Below are 16879 nucleotides of genomic sequence, written 5' to 3'. Positions count from 1 at the left end.
ACAAGATGTCGTTGCCGTTGAGCTTGCACCGCAGGGGACGCTCATTGGCCAATAATTGCATAAATTCCAGAATGGGGCGGCGAGGACGAATGAACGAGTACGTGCGCTTGCGGCGACCTCGATGGCGCTCATGGTGGTGGCCTGCAGTAGATGCGCAAAGCCGCCGACAGACGTCGTCGATCTCGTCTCATCGTCCGACGACGAGGACGACAGCGTGGTCCGCCGGCCCGCATCGCGCCCGTCGCCCTCGCCGCGCGCGCCGCCAGCATCGCGCCCCGCGCCACCGCCGCAACAAGCGCCCTCGCCGCCAGCGCTATCAATGCAACGATCGACACCGCCAATATTCTTTGAGTGGACGCCCGCCTTGCGCGACGACTTGTCCCGACCGCTCATGTCCAGATGCTATGATGCGTTGGTGTACGACAGCAGCGACTTTGAGAAACCATTGCGCACGGCTTCCCCAGACGTGGAAAAGCACAGCGCGAAGCGTCCGCTGCGAACCAGCGACGGGCCAACTGCCATGGACGGCAACCCGGCCAAGCGGCAACGCGACGATGACGGCGCGCCTGCCGCGAGCAACTGTGCCGTGCTACCTCCACCGATGCACACCAGCGCGAGCAGCGGCGTTGCAGCGGCCGCCCTCGAACACAAGCCAGCACCACTTGCGCCGGGAACGCCAGCCGCACCGCACGTGGTCACGGTGAAGCGCAAGAAGCCTGCGCTTCCGACGTCTGCGATCGTGTCGAGCCCCGTGACAAAGCCTCGGCGGGCGCTGCCGCCACCGCCGCCCGTCGGCGAGTGCTCGCGCAAAGTTCTCCTCTTTTTCCAGAACTTGAAATCCAGCGACAAGCACGACGTCGACATCAGCGGCCCGCCCGACAACGACGTGACGGTGGTCAGCGACGACGATGAAGAGATTCGCACCAAATTGCAGAAGGTGGTCGACCTCACCGTCGAGTCCAACGACGACGACGACGACGACAGCAGCAGCAGCGATGGCTACGAAGCCTACGACATGGCGATGTACATGTCGTCGTCCGACGACGACGACGACGACGACCCGGCGTTCACCGATTCGCCCAAGACGAAGAAGAAGCAACGGCAGCCGAAGAAGCGCGTTGACGGCGTCTGCTTTCTCTGCAACGAGCCCGCCGACAGCGTCAAGCCAGGTGTCTACTGCGACGGCTGTGATCGCGTGTACCACACGGCCTGTGCGATCGAGTACGGCCAGGAAGCAGTGTGCTGGGAGTGCGAAGAGCGTGAATACATCGACGACGAAGAGCTCTCGGACTCGGAGCGCGACCGGACGCACGCAGTGCTGCACGGCATCCGCGAGGTCAAGAAGGAGCCGACGGCCGACGAGGCGGGTCGCCCGCGCGTCGACGGCTGGCGCGAGTTTCTGGACGAGAACACCGCAGTGTACGACGCGGACTTCAAGCGGTCGACGCGCGAGATTGAGAACCGCACGGGCTTTGCCACGACGCTCGAGGCGGACTTGCAAAAAGTGTTTCGCCACTTTGCCGACCAGCAGATGAAGGCCGAAGCGCTCGAAGCCAAGCAGCTGGCTGCCCGCGACGCCTCGACGGTCGACGAACCTCCTCGCTGCGTGGCGCCGCGCACAACGGTCGCAACGCTTTTCCCAGCCAACGACGACGACGATATGCACGTGCCACCGGCCGCGCCGATCCTCAAGATGACGATCGTCAACGGCCTCAGCAAGCTCGTCGAGCGCGCCGAGGCAGACTTGCGAAACGCAAGGCTCAAGGCGTCCGACAAGCGCCCGGCGGCCCCGCGCGTGTTTGCAGGGCGACACGGCGACGGGTCGAACGCCCACCCGATCACGCTCAGCAGCGACAGCAGCGATAATGACGACGTTGGGACGCCGCGACGGGTACGAGCCATGCACGCAGCAGCCCCCGCGATGCACTCTGTGGCCGCCAACCTCATCGTATCTCATAGCAACGACACAGGCGCAAGTAGAGAGGCATCGGCGGCGGTGACCTATCCCGCCCCGCCTGTCCTGCCAACCGTCGCTTTGGCAACGACGGTTGGAAAAACACCCAACGCCACCACAGAGCCAGAGACCCATCAAGCGATCAAGACCGACGACCCTCCACCGGTGGACCAAGCCGGTCCGAGGCCACGAGCGACGACAGCGTCCAACGCCACGTATCCTAGCCCGCCGCGTGTACCGTCCGCCGATGCGAAGGATCCGGTTGTACCAGCTGCAGGCGACGTGTTCGACCCGGTCGTTCAGGCCATGGGCAGAGCCTCCGATGACGACGCACCACTGTCGGCCGACGACTACCCCGCGCCACCAAACTTTCTCGCGATGAAGCAAGCCGTGGGCGGTGACCGCGGCGTCGCTGCGAGCTCCTTGGCGCCACGACCAGCCGAGGCCGGGTGCGAGTACCCTGCGCCGCCCCAACTTCCCTCACGCAACCGACCCACCCCCCTGTACCCGGGGCCTCCGCGTCTGCCAGCGTCGTCGACGCGACCATTTCTGTAGGCTATGCAATGCGACACGCAAGTCGAAGGGTGTAAATGCGTAAATGGTGGTTCTCTATGTGCAGACTGTCGACTATCAAGTGTGGGTGTGTTGGAAGGGTACTGGTGCGGGTCTGGGCTCGGACTCCTACGGCTTGATGGGCCGCGCCTTGTTGATGGCCATCGAGACGTGCAGGCGGCGACCGTCAAACTCGCTTCCGCTGAGCTTCAAAGCCTCGGCGGCGTCGTCGACAGACGCAAACGTAATGTGAGCGAACGACTTGGTGCCGTTCGCGGGCATGCGCACCGTGCGGATGTCGCCGCAGTGCTCAAACATCGCCCGGAGCGTCTCCTCGTCGACGTCGGTGGGGAGGTTGGCGATGAAGACCGTGCTGATCTGGCGCGCCGGCTCCTTGCGCGCCGGCGTCGAGAAGGGCGCGTAGTTGACGTTCATGAGGCGGCCCTGGACGTACTTGTGCGCGAGCTTGACGGCCTCGTCCGTGCTTTCTGTCTTTTCAAAGTCGATAAAGCCATAGCCCTTCGAGCGGCCATTCGCGGGATCCCGCATGAGCACGATCTTGGCGATCGGCCCGCAGTGCTCAAAGAGGTCGTGGATGTCATCTTCCGTCGTCTTGAATGGCACGTTGGCGAAGAAGACCTTGAGGCAGTTCTCGGGCTTGGGACTCGGCGTCACGGCGCGCTCTTCCGAGAGGCGCACGCGCATCCAGCGCGTGCCACAGACCTTGCCGTCCATGGCCAGCGCGGCGTGGGCCTCGGCGCCGGAGGCGAAGGTGATGATGCACGTGCCCTTGGGGCGGCCATCCAAATGGGACGTCATGTCAATGGCCTCGATCGTGCCAAACTCGGCAAAGAGCGACGCGAGGTCTTCCTTGGAGGTCGCATACGGCAGACCACCGACCCAGACGCGCGGGTTGCCCATGTTCGCCGCCGGCGCGTCCGTCGAGAACGCGCGCAGCGGCAGCGCCATGGCCATCGCCGGCAGCTTGCGCATCTGCAGGCAGGCGGCAGTCGTCGGCAGGCGCATCGAGGCGACCTTGAGCGCACCGATGCGGGCGACGCAGGCCCCGAGATTCCGCACGAGCATGGTGTATGAAAATGGTTGGCGAACGCGGCAAGATATCCGGATATCGGCGTCGTATCCGAACGCCGGACTTGGCGATGTGGGAGGAAGGTCTTGTCGCGGGCGATCTTGTCGGCCTGCCCGTGAAGCTGCGCGCCCGCTTCTATGGCGACAGCACCGTGGGCCTGCATGTGCTCGAGTGTCCTGATGAGATCGGCCTCGGCAACATGGCCTTCACGGAGGCTACCCACTGCGACGGTCCCAACGGCCTCAAGCACGTCCAGTTCTCGGCCAATGTGTCGACGCCCGAGTTCACCATCGTGCTGCGCCTCGTGGGCACCTACGACGCGACACACGGCCTGCGTGGCAAGTGGTTCAATGCGACCAACAACCTCCATGGCACTGGCGGCTTCCACTTTGGCATCGTCGACGGCGATGGACCGGCGCTGGACGCGATCTCGCCGCTCTACCCGCTCGCGCCGGGCACGTACACCTTTCGCGGTGGCGCGATCGGCGCCAATGGCCGTGTCTATGCGTCTCGTATTACGCTGCAGCTGCTCGACGAAGGCCGCGTCTCGGGCTACGTCCAGGAACACTTTGTGCCACAGGTCGCCGTATCCTCTCTCTGTCCTCCGGTCGTTCAACCCTCTCTGTAGCAATGCGCGCTGAGCGGCTCGTGGACGCGCAATCAGATCTCGTGGCACATAACGTACGTCGTCGAAGGCGTCGGCAGCGAGTACGTCTACTACGGCACGCCGACGCAGCGACTGCTCCGCGGCGCATGGCAGCGCTGCGAGGTCGACGAGATCGAGTCGCTCGCCGCCGAAAGCGGGCGCTTCGACTACGAGCTCGAGCACGCCGACCGGCGGTGGTGCCGCAAGTACCACAAGTACTTTCCGCCGACGTTCCGGGCGGTGGCGCGGACGCTGCTGCTCTCGCGTCGCGGGCGCCGCAGCGGCCTCTTGCCCTCCGACCTGTGGTGTCACGTCTTTACGTATGTCAACTACGACTGGTTTGCCTGCCGCGTCCTCGACGCGCCGTAATGTCCAGCGTCTTCCACCCATAGTATTCCGTCGTGCATGTACTACGCTTTATAAAAGCACTTGTCGCAGACACGCACGGGCGTGTTGATGCCGTACTCGGGCAACGGCTTGCGCTTCTCCGAGCAGCCGTCGCAGACGAGCCAGCCGCAGCTCCGGCAGTTGTGCTGGTCGCGGTTCGCTTGCGCTTCGCTCTGCGACGTCGAGTTCCACGTAAACGGCGCTTCGCAGCACATGCAGCGCGTGTGCGTGTTGAAGCACACCCAAGGGGGCGGCGCACTCGACGCTTTGCGGGCGTCGCGCACGATGCGGAGGGCGGCGAGGTAGTTGCGGCCGAGGTGGTCGCTGAGCATGTTCTCAAACACGTGGATCTTTCCGAGCGCGTCGCAGTTGCGGTCGACGAACGCGGCCTCGTAGACGCCGTGCGTGTAGTAGAGATGGATGACCTATCCCCAATGAAAATGGATCCATGACAACGAGCGAGGGAGGTGTCGGTACCTGTCCTGGTACAAAGAGCTCGACAGCACTGTCGGTCTCCATTTCATGACCGTCGTCATCATCGTCATCGGTTGTCCGAGGCGTCACAGGTGCTTTGGGACTGCTGCCATTCGACTCGGAGTACTTGTCAACGAGGTTCGACCGCGTGAGTGTCCACGCGTCGACGGCGGCTTCGCGCGACGGCACCGCCGCGTCGACAAGCGGCGTCTCCGAATGCGGCAGCAGCGTCCCACGGGTGCGCGCGGCCTCCATCTGCGCCCACTCGCGCTTCCGCGGCGCCCAGACCGACTTGACGCGGGACTTGACGGCGGTCCAGTCCTCCAATGCCGTGTTCTTCCACTCGTCGCGAAACTGCTTGAGCTCGGTCGAGAGGCGCACGATGTTGTGCGTCTTGGCGCGCGGCACAAAGTCGTCGCGGAGGACGACCGAGTGCACGTACGGTGCGCAGGCCGCCGCCGTCTCGATGTTCGCACACGCCGGCACGGCGTACGCATAGCACTGCACGTCCGGAAACTCGGCGTGGAGCATGACGGCCAGCAACGCCGCGACACCGCCGCCGAGCGAGTGGCCGTTGACCATGAGCCGGTACCCGCGGGCATGGAGCTCCCGCAGCGCGTCAATGGTCTGTGCCTTGATCCACGCGGCGGCTTGCGCCATACCGTGGTGCGCAAAGGCGTCCAGCGGCCCGTGGCTGGATGTTGCGTCGCCGGGCGCCACCTGGAGGTCTGTGAGAATGTCCTGCACCGACTTGGAGCCGCGCACTAGAAGCACGGCGAGCTTCTCGTCCGCGCGCGCCACGAGGCCGAACGCCGGCTGATTGGCGGTGCGGTGTTCGACGGACGCAAAGAGGAGCGTGAAGCCCTGGAGCTTGACGAAGCGCTGGATGTCGAGGATGTCGAGCTCGTAAATCGCGTGGAGCGTGATGGGTGCGAACCGGATGAGTTCGTGCAAGAGCGCATCCGGTACGATGGGGCACCCCGCGTGCATCTCGCGCTCGTCCAGCGGGTGGCCGCCGCGGTGGCCGCGGTTGGTTGCCATAAAGTAGTAGAGCCCGACGGCCGCGTCTTGCACGCTGAGCGACTCCATGTCCCCGAGAAGCGCCTTGAGCGTGTTGAACGACTGCATAAACTCGTTCCGGAGCACGAAGCCGATGAGCCCCGCGCGGCCATACTTGCGCAAGAAGTCTGCGCTGACGACCGCCATTTTGGCGGTCGCGCCCAGTGGCGCAGCCTTGGCGGCCGCCAACGTGCCTTCGGCGGCCCGGAACGCCTTGTCCAGCGCCGTGTCGGTCGAGACGCTCACGTACGGAGCCAGCGTCCGGTCGAGATAGTCCTAGAACGAGCGATACAGTTGAGCGCGTGGAGAGCGCATGGAAGCGAGGCTACCCGAACACGCTCGACGCGCCAGTTGCGTTGCTGCATGTCAATCTTTTGGGCCAGAAAATCGACGCAGGTCGCGCAGATCTTGACGGGCGCTGTGCCGCCCAACGCGTGCAGGCGCTCGGTCGCCGGAAGGTGGTCGCGGCAGTACGCCTCGCCGCAGTACCCGCAGTGATACCGGTACTTGCTAATGCCAAAGGGCGATTTGCATTGGGTGCAGTCGGGCCGCAGCACGGGCTCGGGCGCCGAGGCCACCGGATGCACAGCCAAGTCGGCACAGCACGACACCATGGCCTTCTCCATCGGCGTCAAGTCGGGGAAACGCCGGGCGGAGGCGTTTGGGCTGCGTGCGGCCGACGGGCCCTTGGGTCGTGGCGGCGCGACGGCCGTGTCGGCGGCCAGGGCCGAGACAGCAGCCGCATGCGCGGCATCGTAGGCGTACGCCGAGACCTCGTGCACGGACAAGGCGGCCGTGAGCACAGCGCCTACCGACTTGGATGCGGCAAAGTCCACCGCAGACTTGGAAACGTTGAGTGCGGCGGACGAGAATCGGCTGAGGTACCCGCCTTGCTTGACAGGGACAGCCGCGGGGGCAGGAATCGGCGCGGGCTTGTCTTCTGTGAACGATGGCGCCTCGGTGCTAGGTGCGGAAGTGACGGGCGGGGCTTCCATGGAAGCGCTTGCGACAGGTGAGAGAGGCAGATCGGTCATTGGAGGCGGCGCCTGTGTGGGCTCTGTTGACGCCTTGAGCCAGACGCGGCTGCGCACGACGGAGGCTGCATTCTTGGCGCCAAAGTCGCTCAGGTCGAAGGACGCACTGTAGAGCCAGCCATTCTCGTCGTACTCGTCGCCGCGGTAGAAGTGCCACTCGGCATGCGGCAACGGCGGCTTGGCCTTTGCCAGTCGCCGCGCCGCGTCGGACCACGCGGGCGGGTCCTTCTCCAGGAGCTTGTCGGACCAGCCCTAGCAGCACCGTCATGCTCATCGTCGCCCCGGAGCATGCCACGTACGCTGAGCGCATACCAGCGCTGGTTCTCCACGACCTCGTCCATCGTCAACGACGATCTGTGTTTCCGGATAGCGGTCATCCGGATAACACGCACCCGTAACCGACTGCGAGACGGTGCGGAAGGGAGACTTGCGCTGCAGCCTTTAGGGCTGCCTTCCATGGCCATGGGGCTTGCACGAAGCCTCCATAGAGGTGTCTACTGCTGCTGCATTGAAGGGGTTATATTATCTCATTTGTCATCCAGCGATGACAATGATGTGTCGATCGTCGGCCGTTTCTGGGACGAGGCAGTCCACCAGACTACAGAGAACAAGACGCTTCTTCGATGCGACTCGAAGGGATACGAACGAGGTCGTTCAGGAAGGCGTGGCATCAAGCTACGAATTCGCGTCTTAATTCGTACCCACCTCACCTAATCGTACCTCGAGACACGCTACGGCGGTGCAGTGGCTTTGAAGCTGCAAGATCGCCAAACGAGAATTTAAACCAATCGCCGGGCGCGGTTATGTGAACGCACCAATCACCGACACGTATAAATTTCAACCAATCACCGAAGAGCTGGGACCGAAACCGTCGCAATATCGAAGCCGCTCATTTGGCGATTGGCGATGGACCAGTACACGTCGTACGTAGCGCTCTGGCAGGCGTCGACGGCCGCGATCCTCCTCCGCGCCTTTGGCTACGACACCGATGGCATGGGGCCGCACGAGATGCGCGACGCCCTCGCCTCGGCCCTCGGGTCGCCCGTCGACTTCCACGTGAGCAGCGCTCTCGAGCGATAGGTCGCAGGGTCATGGCCGACGTAGATGGCACCCGACCTCTGCTTTGGCATCACTGCACACTCGCAGCGAAACGTCGCCAAGGTACACGCAACCGCTCTGCGCGAAGGGATCATGACGCGCTTGGCGTAGCTCCACGACATGCAAGCGATGATCGTTGGCAACGACGCCATGATGGAGTCTCTGCGGACCTCCTTTGACCGACTGACAACCGAAGTGTCCATGCCGCGAGCAGCCCATGATGTCGACGCGGAGCTGGAGCATGCGACGCGTGCCATGCGCTCCCTCATGAACCGCTAGCGCACCACAGACGATGGAACGCCACCATGGCTCGTCTTCTATTTAAGCGCCGGCTCCGAGCAATCAATGTCTCAATGTCTTCTCTCTTGCGCGGTTACCTTAAATTTATCGTTGGCATGACCTTCCTTCCATACGACGTTCCACCCCAACGGCCGTCCCATCCCGCCACCTTTCTCGCCCTCGTCGCCTTCCTTGGTACTTGGTACCCCGAGAAAGGGCAGGCCACTGCCCGGCCACGCGACCCTCAGCACAGCGCCAAGAGGCAATCGCTCTTCGAGGCTGCGTCTGTCAACGCATTGACGCCTTTCCGTGGATAGGGTTCATCGTAACCCTTCGAAAAAAGCCGCCGCTTACGTGGCAGCACCACCGATCGAATAACCGTCAGGTGCGTCATCGACGTCGCTCGTGTCATCGTCGCCGACGGCGCCGCGAGCCCGCTGATTGGATCGAGTAGCCCGCACCACTACGTGGTTCTTCCGGCCGTGGTCGGCGTCGGCGTCTTGTTCTTCTTCGCGAGTGCGTGTACACCTCTGAGATCGTATAGGATTCCATGCGAAACCTCTGAAAACGCATACTTAACGTTCCAAAAACGATCTTTGGCAGGCGACCACCAGTCGCCAAGAGTCGTTGAGTTGATGACGCGCGACACCGTGTACCTCGTGCCCGAGCTGCTGCGCAAGCCGACGGGCTTTGCGCCGCCGACGACGCCGCCGACGTCGCCGCAGCCCAAGGACCGCCTGCGCTCGCACCTCAAGCACCGAAGGAAGAACCTCTTGAACGACGACGACGACGACGGCAAGGAAGGACGATGCCATGTGGTCTACCTCGAGGGCCTCGTGGTCAACCGCTGCGTGCGGCAAGACGACGAGTACAGCTTCAAGGAAGGCCTGCGGAAGCGCAAGAGCGCGCCTTTGACCGATGACGAAGACGACGATGGCGACATCCGCATGACCGAAGACGACGACGATGAGATGGAGAAGACCAAGCTACACCGCCGCCCAGCGTACCGCGGCCTGTAGCCTGCAGTTCGATCGACTATCTATACAAACCCCACCCATATAGAGACAGCCGTCCAGCGCCCTCCGCCGCATGCTAACGACGTACTAGAACATATAGCAAGGTCATATATCTCTCGAGTCTTCAACCTTCGGTCGGTCGTAATACTTAGAACGGGCGGAAGCCACCAAACTGCTGCTGGCCATACTGCTGCTGCTGTTGTTGCTGCTGGCCATACTGAGGCTGGCCGTATTGCGGCTGTCCGTACTGGGGCTGCGGCTGGCCGTACTGGGGCTGACCGAACTGCGCTTGCGGCTGGCCGTACTGCGGCTGACCGTACTGCGGCTGGCCACCCATGGGGTTCATGCCGCCCATGGCCGGGCGCATCTGCGTCTGGCCCATGGCCATCCCGCCCATCGCCGGCATCGGGTTGGAAGGACCCTTGTTGGGCATGCCGGCGAGTGTGTCGAGGCCGTTGAAGCTGTTCTGAGCGCCGAACGCCGGCGGCTGCTTGGCGGCCGGCATGGCGGCGCTCGTCGACGTCGCATTGCTCTTGCTGAGGTTGCTCAAGTCAAAGAGGTTGGAGCCCGCGCCCCACGCATCGTTTGAGCGCGGCGGCTCTTCCTTCTTGACCGCCGGCGGGGGCTGCATTTGTTGTTGCTGCTGCATTTGCTGCTGTTGTTGCGGCGCGCCAAACTGACTGGACGGCTGGCCGTACTGGCCCATGCTGGCGTTGCTGCCGTACAGGGGTTGCTGCTGACCCATGCCCGGCTGCGGGTTGCTCCCGTACGGCTGCGTCATGCTGGGACGCGAGCCGAATTGACCGGCGGCCATGCCGCCCATGACAGGCGCGGGCGCCATGTTCTGGAAGCCGCCCGGAAACTGGTTCATCCCGGGTTGCTGCGGCGGGAAGCCCGGCGTCGGTGCCGGCATCTGACCAAAGCCCACGGGCGCACTGCCATACGCGTTGTTAAAGGCCGGCGCCGCGGCGGGGGCCGCCGGCAGTGCAAACGGGTCGGCGACGGGGTGGACGGTGACCGCCGGCGCCGAAAAGAAGTCTTGGTCCAAGAGAGAAGGGGCCGCCGACGGCGCACGCACGGGCTCGTCGTCGGCCACGGGCTCCTACGACGGCATCGATCGGTGAGCGTCCCATTTCCTATCACGAGTGGCGCGCCAACCGCTTCCTTGGCCGCCTTCTTCTTGGACGAGCGACGCGCCTTGGGCCGGACCTACAGTGACGCATGCTGTGGTACGTTTTCAAGCGGTGCCGCATCGTCCTACCTCCTCTTCCGACTCGTCTTCGTCGTGGCGCGATCTATCGTTGTCAGCGTGTCAGAGGCTGTCGGCAATAAGAGCTGGATCGATGCACGTACTCGTACTTGTCGCGGCTTCCCGTGCGGCTGCTCGGGCGCGGGTTGTCGTAGCCGCCCTGGTCGTACTTGTCGCGGCTGCTCGTTCGTCGCTCGTCCGTGTTGCCGTAACCACCGCTGCCGCTGTTGCCGTAGCCGCCACTGTTGCTGTTGCCGTAGCCACCGCTGCCACCTGAGTTGCCATAGCCACCCGAATTGCCATAGCCGCCCGAGTTGCTGTAGCCGCCACTGCCGCCGCCAATGCTGCCACTGGAACCGACACCCGTGTACTTGTCGCGGAGGCGCTTGGCCTTCTCTCGCTCGTCGCGAATGCGGTCGTTGTCATTGAGCATCTCGAGCACTTGCTTGACCTTTTCCCGCACTACAAGAAGTCAGACGTCGGGACAAAGACACGGACGCAGCGCGTACCGCCGGCGCCCTTGTCGGCCGAGCCGTCATAGTAGTTGAAATCCGAGAGCGTTCGCAGCTTGAACATGTGATCTCTGGCGTTCTCAACGACACGCTCCGTGCCGTTCTTGATCAAGTGGTCGAGGAGCGTGAGCGCCTTGAAGACCGTGCGCCATTGCCGCGCCTCGACGTCCATGCCTTCCCAGACCTTCTTCATGATAAGGTTGTACGATTCGCTGCGCAAACGAGCCATGAGCATCACCCACGCATTCCATGGCAGCGTACTATTCGTAGGTCAATTGCGCGAGCTCGTTCAAGAGCGTGCTTGACGCGCCCCAGTTCTTATTCGAGAGCGCTTCTTCGATCTTGCGCTCCGTCTCCGAGCCCATGCGCGCCTTCACCGCGCCTTTCCTACGCCCATGCGCCATGAGCCGTGCGCCATGGCCGCGCCCTCATACGCATCGTCCAGCGCGTTCTTGAACTTGTCGAGCATCAAGCGGTCCATCCCGTCGTCGTCGTCGTCTCAACGGTTGCAAAGCGTTTATCACGTGAGCTGGCAAAAGAAGTGGGCGCACTTTACCGAGCTTCAACGCCCCTTGCCACAGCGCTTCAGTATACTCGAGGCGGACTTAGCGGACCGCGTCGGCAAGTGTTATAATGCGTTAGATTGTGTAACAGCACGTGTTATGCGCCTGATCAGCAAGATGGCGACGCTCCTCCACAACCCGAGCTGCTCCAAGTCCCGCGGGGCCCATGGCCTCCTCGCGGAGTACACGGCCAAGCACGGCCTCGACGTCGACGTCGTCGAGTACCTCCAGGTCGCATGGACCCGCGCCGACCTCGAGAGCCTCCTGCGGAAACTCGCCCCGACCGAGGCGACGCCACCGCCGACGCTCATGATGCGCACGGGCGACGCAGCCTTCCGCGACCAAGGGCTTGACAAGCTCGACCCGCTCGCCGACCGCCTGCTTCTCCTTGATGCCATGGTTGCGACGCCGAGCCTCATCGAGCGGCCCATCTTCGTGCATGGCGCGCGCGCCGTCATCGGGCGCCCGCCTGAACGTGTCTTGGAGCTCCTTCCTTAAACTGCATTGTACATGGCAACCTTCAAGTACGCAGGAATAGAGTCTGTGATTCAATCGAGGATGCTTAGTCTGAAAGCGTCATGGCCGCCAGCGCTTCGTGGAGCTCGTGGGCGTTCTGGACCGTCGTCGGCGCTGCCTCGTCCGTCTCGAGCCGGCTGCACGTCGCCACGCGCTCGTTCGGCAGCAGCTGGAGCTGCGTCGGGCGATCGAAGAGCGGACCAAGCACCGGCGTCAGGTCCACGCACGCTTCAAACAGCGCCTTCTTGCCGACGATGTAGAGACCGAGGGCCGCGCGGGAGACGGCGGCGACGATGCGGCGCACGTCGCGCAGCGCCCCGACCGACGTCGTGTGCACGAGCGACAGCAGCACGTACGGACTGTGCGCCCCGACGCTCTCGTCGATCGTCGCCACGTGGGCGGGGCGCCCGAGCGTCGCTTCGTGTGGCTTGAACATGGTCAGCAGCAGCGTTTTCTGCGCCTCGGTCGCCGTCAGCACAGAAATGGCCGTGGCGGCGATCCCGACATGGCGCATGTACTGGAACAGCTGGAGCATCCACATGGCCTCGACGCGGTTCTCGCCGTTTACGGCCGTCGCGCGCGGGGCGTCAATAAACTGCGCGGAAAAAGCGAACCCAGGGTTCGCGCGCTGGAAGCCCGGGCTCGCTGCCACGCACGGCAAGTCGGAGAGGCCAGGGTACTGCGACGCGTAGAGACGCGCGAGCGACGGACGCGTGCGGCCTTGGCTCGCGAGATGCACGACCGGCGCCCCGAGGCGCACGAGGCGCAGCAGCAGACTCTGGTTCAGCTGCGAAAACGCCGCCAGCGGAGCGTTCTGAAGCGCCGGCGGCAGCGCCTTGTCGTCGCCCAAGAGGACCACGCGGCGCAGCTTGGACGCGTCCTTCTGGAGCACGAGGGGCGCGAGCGCGTCGACCTCGGGCACCTGCGCGGCCGCGTCGACGACCAAGGTCGCGTACTGAAACCCCATCTCGAGAAGCCGCGCGCGGGCGTTGGCGGCGTCGGCGGCCGTCATCAAGACGACCCGCGCGTGCTTGACGAGCACGTAGTCGCCACGCTGCTTGGGCGTGCGGAGGATCTCGAGGGCGCCGAGCGTCTCGAGCTGGCCAAAGAATTGGTCGAGGTACGCTTGCATCGCGTCGGCCGTCGTCGCGTGGCAAAAGGCGCGGAGCGCGTCGTTGGTTTCGAGGTGCGCGAGCGTAGGCCGCACGTGGGACGCGTAAAAGTACTGGGCTTGCGCGCACGAGTGCGACGCGCCGAGGTGCGCGAGGTTGAGCGCCGACGCGAGCGAGTCGACTTGCGCCAAGAGCGCCTCGCGGCGCAGAAGCAGAAACGTGACGCGCCCCGCCACCGACAAGTCGTGCTCGTCCACGGTCGTCGCACTCAGACTCGCCATGTGCCCCGGGTCCACGACGTCGAGGGCGAGCAGCTTGGCGCCGAGGTCGGCGACGGCCGCGGGCGTCGGCGCCACCACCACGATCCGCTGCGAGCGCTGGCTCCGGTACAGATTGGCCAGGATCTGCGCCGCCACGTCTGTCTTGCCCGTCCCCGGCGCGCCCGTCACCAGCGTCAAGCCGTCGTGGACGCCGCTACGGATCGCTTCGACCTGCGCCGGCGTGTACCGAAGGCCCTTGGCCGCCGGCGCGTCGTCCGGCTTGGCGGCGCACGTGAGCACGAGGCCAGCCTCCGTCGAGGTGAGGCGGAAGGGCGCCGTCGCCGCTGCCGGGGCAATCGGCTTGCCGCTGCCTTCGTCCAGTAGCGAGACGGGCTCGGTAAACGACGCGAGCGCGTGGTCGCCGTCGACAAAGGTATCGTACAAGTGGAGCGTCTCGTCGCTCTTCGCCCGCAACCTACGGATACGATATCAGCGTGTGACGTGGCGAGAGAGAGAGGCGTACTGGCGGTAGTGGGCGGCCGACGGGTCGCCGTAGCCAAGAAAGACGTCGTTGAGCCAGGACGGAAGCGCATGCTGCACCCGCTGCGTCTGGAGCACTTCCTGCATGGTACTGAGGACGGATCGAAAGTGGTTTTTCTCGGCGACTCGGCGCACGAGCACGTTGAGGCGGGCGTAGAGCTCGGTGCCACCCGCCGCGAGGTCGGCCGCATACTGCGCGCCGTCGAGCGCCACGCGCAACGTGCGGCGCGATCCCTTCGCCTCGTAGCGTCGGCCGTTCTCGAGGAGCTCGCCGACCGTCTTGTTGACGGAATCGAGCACTTCGAGCACTTGGGCGCCACGGACGACGTGAATTCCCAGGCGCTCAGCTGCGTTCAACGTCGGAGACGCCATCGTCTCCACAGCCTGAACGCCGGCGAGGAAGACCACGTCGCGCGGCTGGAGGCTGTCCCACGCAGCAAGCACCTCGGGCGATTGGCCGCCAAGATCCAAGTTGATGTGGGCGACGACCTGCGCCGGGTGCGACTCGCCGATCGCGGGCTTGCCGACGCGCACGACGCGGACGTGCTCGACGCCGAGGCCCATCGGGTGGCGGCTGCGGAACATGGTCGTGTTGCCCGGCGTCAGCGTCGGCGCCATGGCGTCAATGACGCGTTCGAGATCGCGTGCGATCGCCGACGCGGCCTCGAGCCGGTACAGCTCGTAGCAGCGGAGGAGGTAGTCGGTCACGCTCAGAAACTGCAAGTTGAGCTTGCGCGTGGGCAAAACGCCGTCGAGCGACGCGAGGTCGGACGCCCACAGATCCGTTTCCGTCGGGTACAAGGGCAGCGACTGCAGCGACGGCGGCGTGTACTGCGAGAAGAAGTCCACAAAGCACTCGACGAGGTCGACGTCGTCGTCGTCCTTCTCGTGCACGAGCCCCCGCGCGATGCAAAAGGGTCGCAGCACGTCGTGCGGGATCGGCGCCAGTTGCTGACGCACAATCGTGCGGTCGCCCAGCTGCGCCACGGGCAGCAACGAGAGCGGGTGCAGCGCCGGCGACTGCTCAAACGCTGCGAGCTGCAGCGCATGCGCCCGCGCCGCCAGCTCGTTCTTGTGCTCGACCGTCGTCCACGCGTGGCCTACACAAACAGAGATACGCTTGATACGTTGATAGAATCGACACGAGACCCGTACCCGTCTGGTCGTCGATGGGAAAATGCGCGTAAAAGTGGAGAAGCTCGGCTTGCTTGGCGAGCAGCTCGTGCTGCGTCACCCAGTGGCTCTGGCGGCACGCGAGCAGCAAGTGGCGGTGGAGGAGCAGCGTCCGGAGGAAGCGCCGCGTCGGGAGCTGGCTCAAAAGGTCCACAAAGAGGTTCAAGCTGTGCACGAGGTACTCGACCGCAGCTTCGTCGTTGGAGCACAAGCACGCTTTGCAGTCGTCGATCAACGACGCGTAAAAGTCCGCTTCCAAGTCGAGGACGGTCGTCTTGCGCTTCTTGGCGGCCGGGCTGCTCGGCGCCTTGGCCTGGACGCGGTTCTGCCAATGGCGCTTGAGCTTCGGGTGGTCCGCAAACGCAAGCGAGCGCTGGACCTCCGAGAGGTGCGCCCAGACAGGCAGCGACGTGTACTTGAGCATCGCCCGCGCCACATGGCTCGTCTCGAGCTGCCGGATGCCAAACATGAGGAAGCGGAGAATGTACGTGTGTTCGACAAGCGAGAGATCGTCGGCTTCCATCTTGAGGCGAAGCAGCGCGTCGACAAAGAGCCCGAACGTTGCGCCGTCCACGCTCGCCCAGTTCCGGCCTTCCTTCTCGTTGGACGTGATCGCGATCGACAAGAGCAGCGCCTTGTCAGTCGCAGTCTTCTCGCTAAAGTGCGGCCAGAGGTACCGCTCGAGGTACCCCGTCGTGTCGAGCGTGGCCCGCGCGCTGGCGGCGTCGGCCTGCGCGAGGTGCGTGGCGTAGATTCCGGCCACCATGGCGGCGTCGTACGTGCTGTCCTTGGCCTACGCAGCGGCGCATGAGGCGAGTAGAAGCAGGCGATTCGCGTACCGCCGGCGCCCATCGCGCTGCAAGCTCGTCCAAGGACGCGGTCATGGCTGGCGTCGTCTTGCGCACCATGCTTCCCAACCTCTCTTGTCGCGGCTCGCGTTTGATTGGTGGAACCGTTCGGGTTGAGGTGATCGTGGTACCGTTAAGTGCCTTTTCGATATCCACTGGAGTGTTCTATCTACGGCAAATGTTATGTGTAGTCGAAATTGTATACAAACAAAAAAACTCTTAACGGTAGGAATTGCTGGAAACCCTAGTCGCCATTTGCCGATATGAGTGGACCTATATTCGGCATATGCCGAGGAACTGATTGAGGCAGCGGCAACCCGATCCTCGTCGCTCTGCGGTGCACGACTCGGTCTCTCACGCAGGACCACCGCGCCCCACAGCTTGCGGCTCGTCTTCAGCTTGGGCCGGGGACGTTGAGCCCCATGAGCGTATACACTGACTAATGTCTTGCTAGTAGATTGAATGCACCTGATGTAGCACCATGCATCCAAACTATCAAGTTGATATCTATAATCCA

At 64.0% G+C, this 16879-nt stretch overlaps 9 protein-coding genes across 9 annotated transcripts; 5 read left to right on the top strand and 4 right to left on the bottom strand.

Annotated features, from left to right (window-relative positions):
• Positions 1-53: 53 nt before the first annotated feature.
• SPRG_04010 (hypothetical protein) lies at positions 54-1980 on the top strand (the record flags this gene model as incomplete). The annotated part of the gene is made up of 3 exons (XM_012342600.1): positions 54-97; positions 148-1891; positions 1960-1980. Exons 1-3 carry the CDS (start codon positions 72-74, stop codon positions 1978-1980), a joined length of 1791 nt encoding a protein of 596 aa, XP_012197990.1. The 5' UTR covers positions 54-71.
• Positions 1981-2536: 556 nt separating this feature from the next.
• Positions 2537-3592, bottom strand: SPRG_04009 (hypothetical protein; the record flags this gene model as incomplete). The annotated part of the gene is made up of 1 exon (XM_012342599.1): positions 2537-3592. One exon carries the CDS (start codon positions 3590-3592, stop codon positions 2636-2638), a length of 957 nt encoding a protein of 318 aa, XP_012197989.1. The 3' UTR covers positions 2537-2635.
• Positions 3593-3663: 71 nt separating this feature from the next.
• On the top strand, positions 3664-4704 carry SPRG_04008 (hypothetical protein). The gene is made up of 2 exons (XM_012342598.1): positions 3664-4176; positions 4225-4704. Exons 1-2 carry the CDS (start codon positions 3667-3669, stop codon positions 4609-4611), a joined length of 897 nt encoding a protein of 298 aa, XP_012197988.1. The 5' UTR covers positions 3664-3666; the 3' UTR covers positions 4612-4704.
• Positions 4653-7537, bottom strand: SPRG_04007 (hypothetical protein; the record flags this gene model as incomplete). The annotated part of the gene is made up of 4 exons (XM_012342597.1): positions 4653-5054; positions 5107-6438; positions 6492-7448; positions 7496-7537. The coding sequence occupies 4 exons, from the start codon at positions 7535-7537 to the stop codon at positions 4653-4655; spliced, it is 2733 nt and encodes a 910-aa protein (XP_012197987.1).
• A 560-nt stretch (positions 7538-8097) lies between these two features.
• Positions 8098-8652, top strand: SPRG_04006 (hypothetical protein). The gene is made up of 3 exons (XM_012342596.1): positions 8098-8252; positions 8301-8357; positions 8406-8652. The coding sequence occupies exons 1-3, from the start codon at positions 8103-8105 to the stop codon at positions 8571-8573; spliced, it is 375 nt and encodes a 124-aa protein (XP_012197986.1). The 5' UTR covers positions 8098-8102; the 3' UTR covers positions 8574-8652.
• Positions 8653-9194: 542 nt separating this feature from the next.
• On the top strand, positions 9195-9762 carry SPRG_04005 (hypothetical protein). Its single transcript, XM_012342595.1, has one exon. It carries the CDS (start codon positions 9209-9211, stop codon positions 9590-9592), a length of 384 nt encoding a protein of 127 aa, XP_012197985.1. The 5' UTR covers positions 9195-9208; the 3' UTR covers positions 9593-9762.
• Positions 9690-11857, bottom strand: SPRG_04004 (hypothetical protein). The gene is made up of 7 exons (XM_012342594.1): positions 11785-11857; positions 11612-11737; positions 11348-11562; positions 10943-11300; positions 10851-10884; positions 10748-10798; positions 9690-10691 (listed from the first exon to the last, which is right to left on the bottom strand). Exons 1-7 carry the CDS (start codon positions 11829-11831, stop codon positions 9738-9740), a joined length of 1785 nt encoding a protein of 594 aa, XP_012197984.1. The 5' UTR covers positions 11832-11857; the 3' UTR covers positions 9690-9737.
• Positions 11858-12002: 145 nt separating this feature from the next.
• On the top strand, positions 12003-12469 carry SPRG_04003 (hypothetical protein). Its single transcript, XM_012342593.1, has one exon. The coding sequence runs from the start codon at positions 12013-12015 to the stop codon at positions 12409-12411; it is 399 nt and encodes a 132-aa protein (XP_012197983.1). The 5' UTR covers positions 12003-12012; the 3' UTR covers positions 12412-12469.
• Positions 12441-16446, bottom strand: SPRG_04002 (hypothetical protein). Its single transcript, XM_012342592.1, has 4 exons — positions 16354-16446; positions 15497-16307; positions 14325-15441; positions 12441-14276 (listed from the first exon to the last, which is right to left on the bottom strand). The coding sequence occupies exons 1-4, from the start codon at positions 16420-16422 to the stop codon at positions 12476-12478; spliced, it is 3798 nt and encodes a 1265-aa protein (XP_012197982.1). The 5' UTR covers positions 16423-16446; the 3' UTR covers positions 12441-12475.
• Positions 16447-16879: the final 433 nt, after the last annotated feature.

Source organism: Saprolegnia parasitica (assembly GCF_000151545.1).
Source record: "Saprolegnia parasitica CBS 223.65 unplaced genomic scaffold supercont2.10, whole genome shotgun sequence".
Classification (NCBI taxonomy): domain Eukaryota; phylum Oomycota; class Saprolegniomycetes; order Saprolegniales; family Saprolegniaceae; genus Saprolegnia; species Saprolegnia parasitica.
This window is presented reverse-complemented; position numbering and strand designations above follow the sequence as displayed.

Coding starts and splice junctions, on each gene's coding strand:
- SPRG_04008 (XM_012342598.1), top strand. CDS start 3,667: ATGTGGGAGGAAGGTCTTGTCGCGGGCGATCTTGTCGGCCTGCCCGTG. Junction 4,177..4,224: donor AGGAACACTTTGTGCCACAG/GTCGCCGTATCC, acceptor CCCTCTCTGTAG/CAATGCGCGCTGAGCGGCTC.
- SPRG_04006 (XM_012342596.1), top strand. CDS start 8,103: ATGGACCAGTACACGTCGTACGTAGCGCTCTGGCAGGCGTCGACGGCC. Junction 8,253..8,300: donor GGTCGCCCGTCGACTTCCAC/GTGAGCAGCGCT, acceptor TGGCCGACGTAG/ATGGCACCCGACCTCTGCTT. Junction 8,358..8,405: donor CGCAGCGAAACGTCGCCAAG/GTACACGCAACC, acceptor CGCTTGGCGTAG/CTCCACGACATGCAAGCGAT.
- SPRG_04005 (XM_012342595.1), top strand. CDS start 9,209: ATGACGCGCGACACCGTGTACCTCGTGCCCGAGCTGCTGCGCAAGCCG.
- SPRG_04004 (XM_012342594.1), bottom strand. CDS start 11,831: ATGGACCGCTTGATGCTCGACAAGTTCAAGAACGCGCTGGACGATGC. Junction 11,738..11,784: donor AAGAACGCGCTGGACGATGC/GTATGAGGGCGC, acceptor GCATGGGCGTAG/GAAAGGCGCGGTGAAGGCGC. Junction 10,799..10,850: donor AAGACGAGTCGGAAGAGGAG/GTAGGACGATGC, acceptor GCGTCACTGTAG/GTCCGGCCCAAGGCGCGTCG.
- SPRG_04003 (XM_012342593.1), top strand. CDS start 12,013: ATGCGCCTGATCAGCAAGATGGCGACGCTCCTCCACAACCCGAGCTGC.
- SPRG_04002 (XM_012342592.1), bottom strand. CDS start 16,422: ATGGTGCGCAAGACGACGCCAGCCATGACCGCGTCCTTGGACGAGCTT. Junction 15,442..15,496: donor TCCCATCGACGACCAGACGG/GTACGGGTCTCG, acceptor CTGTTTGTGTAG/GCCACGCGTGGACGACGGTC. Junction 14,277..14,324: donor TCGGCCGCCCACTACCGCCA/GTACGCCTCTCT, acceptor TCGTATCCGTAG/GTTGCGGGCGAAGAGCGACG.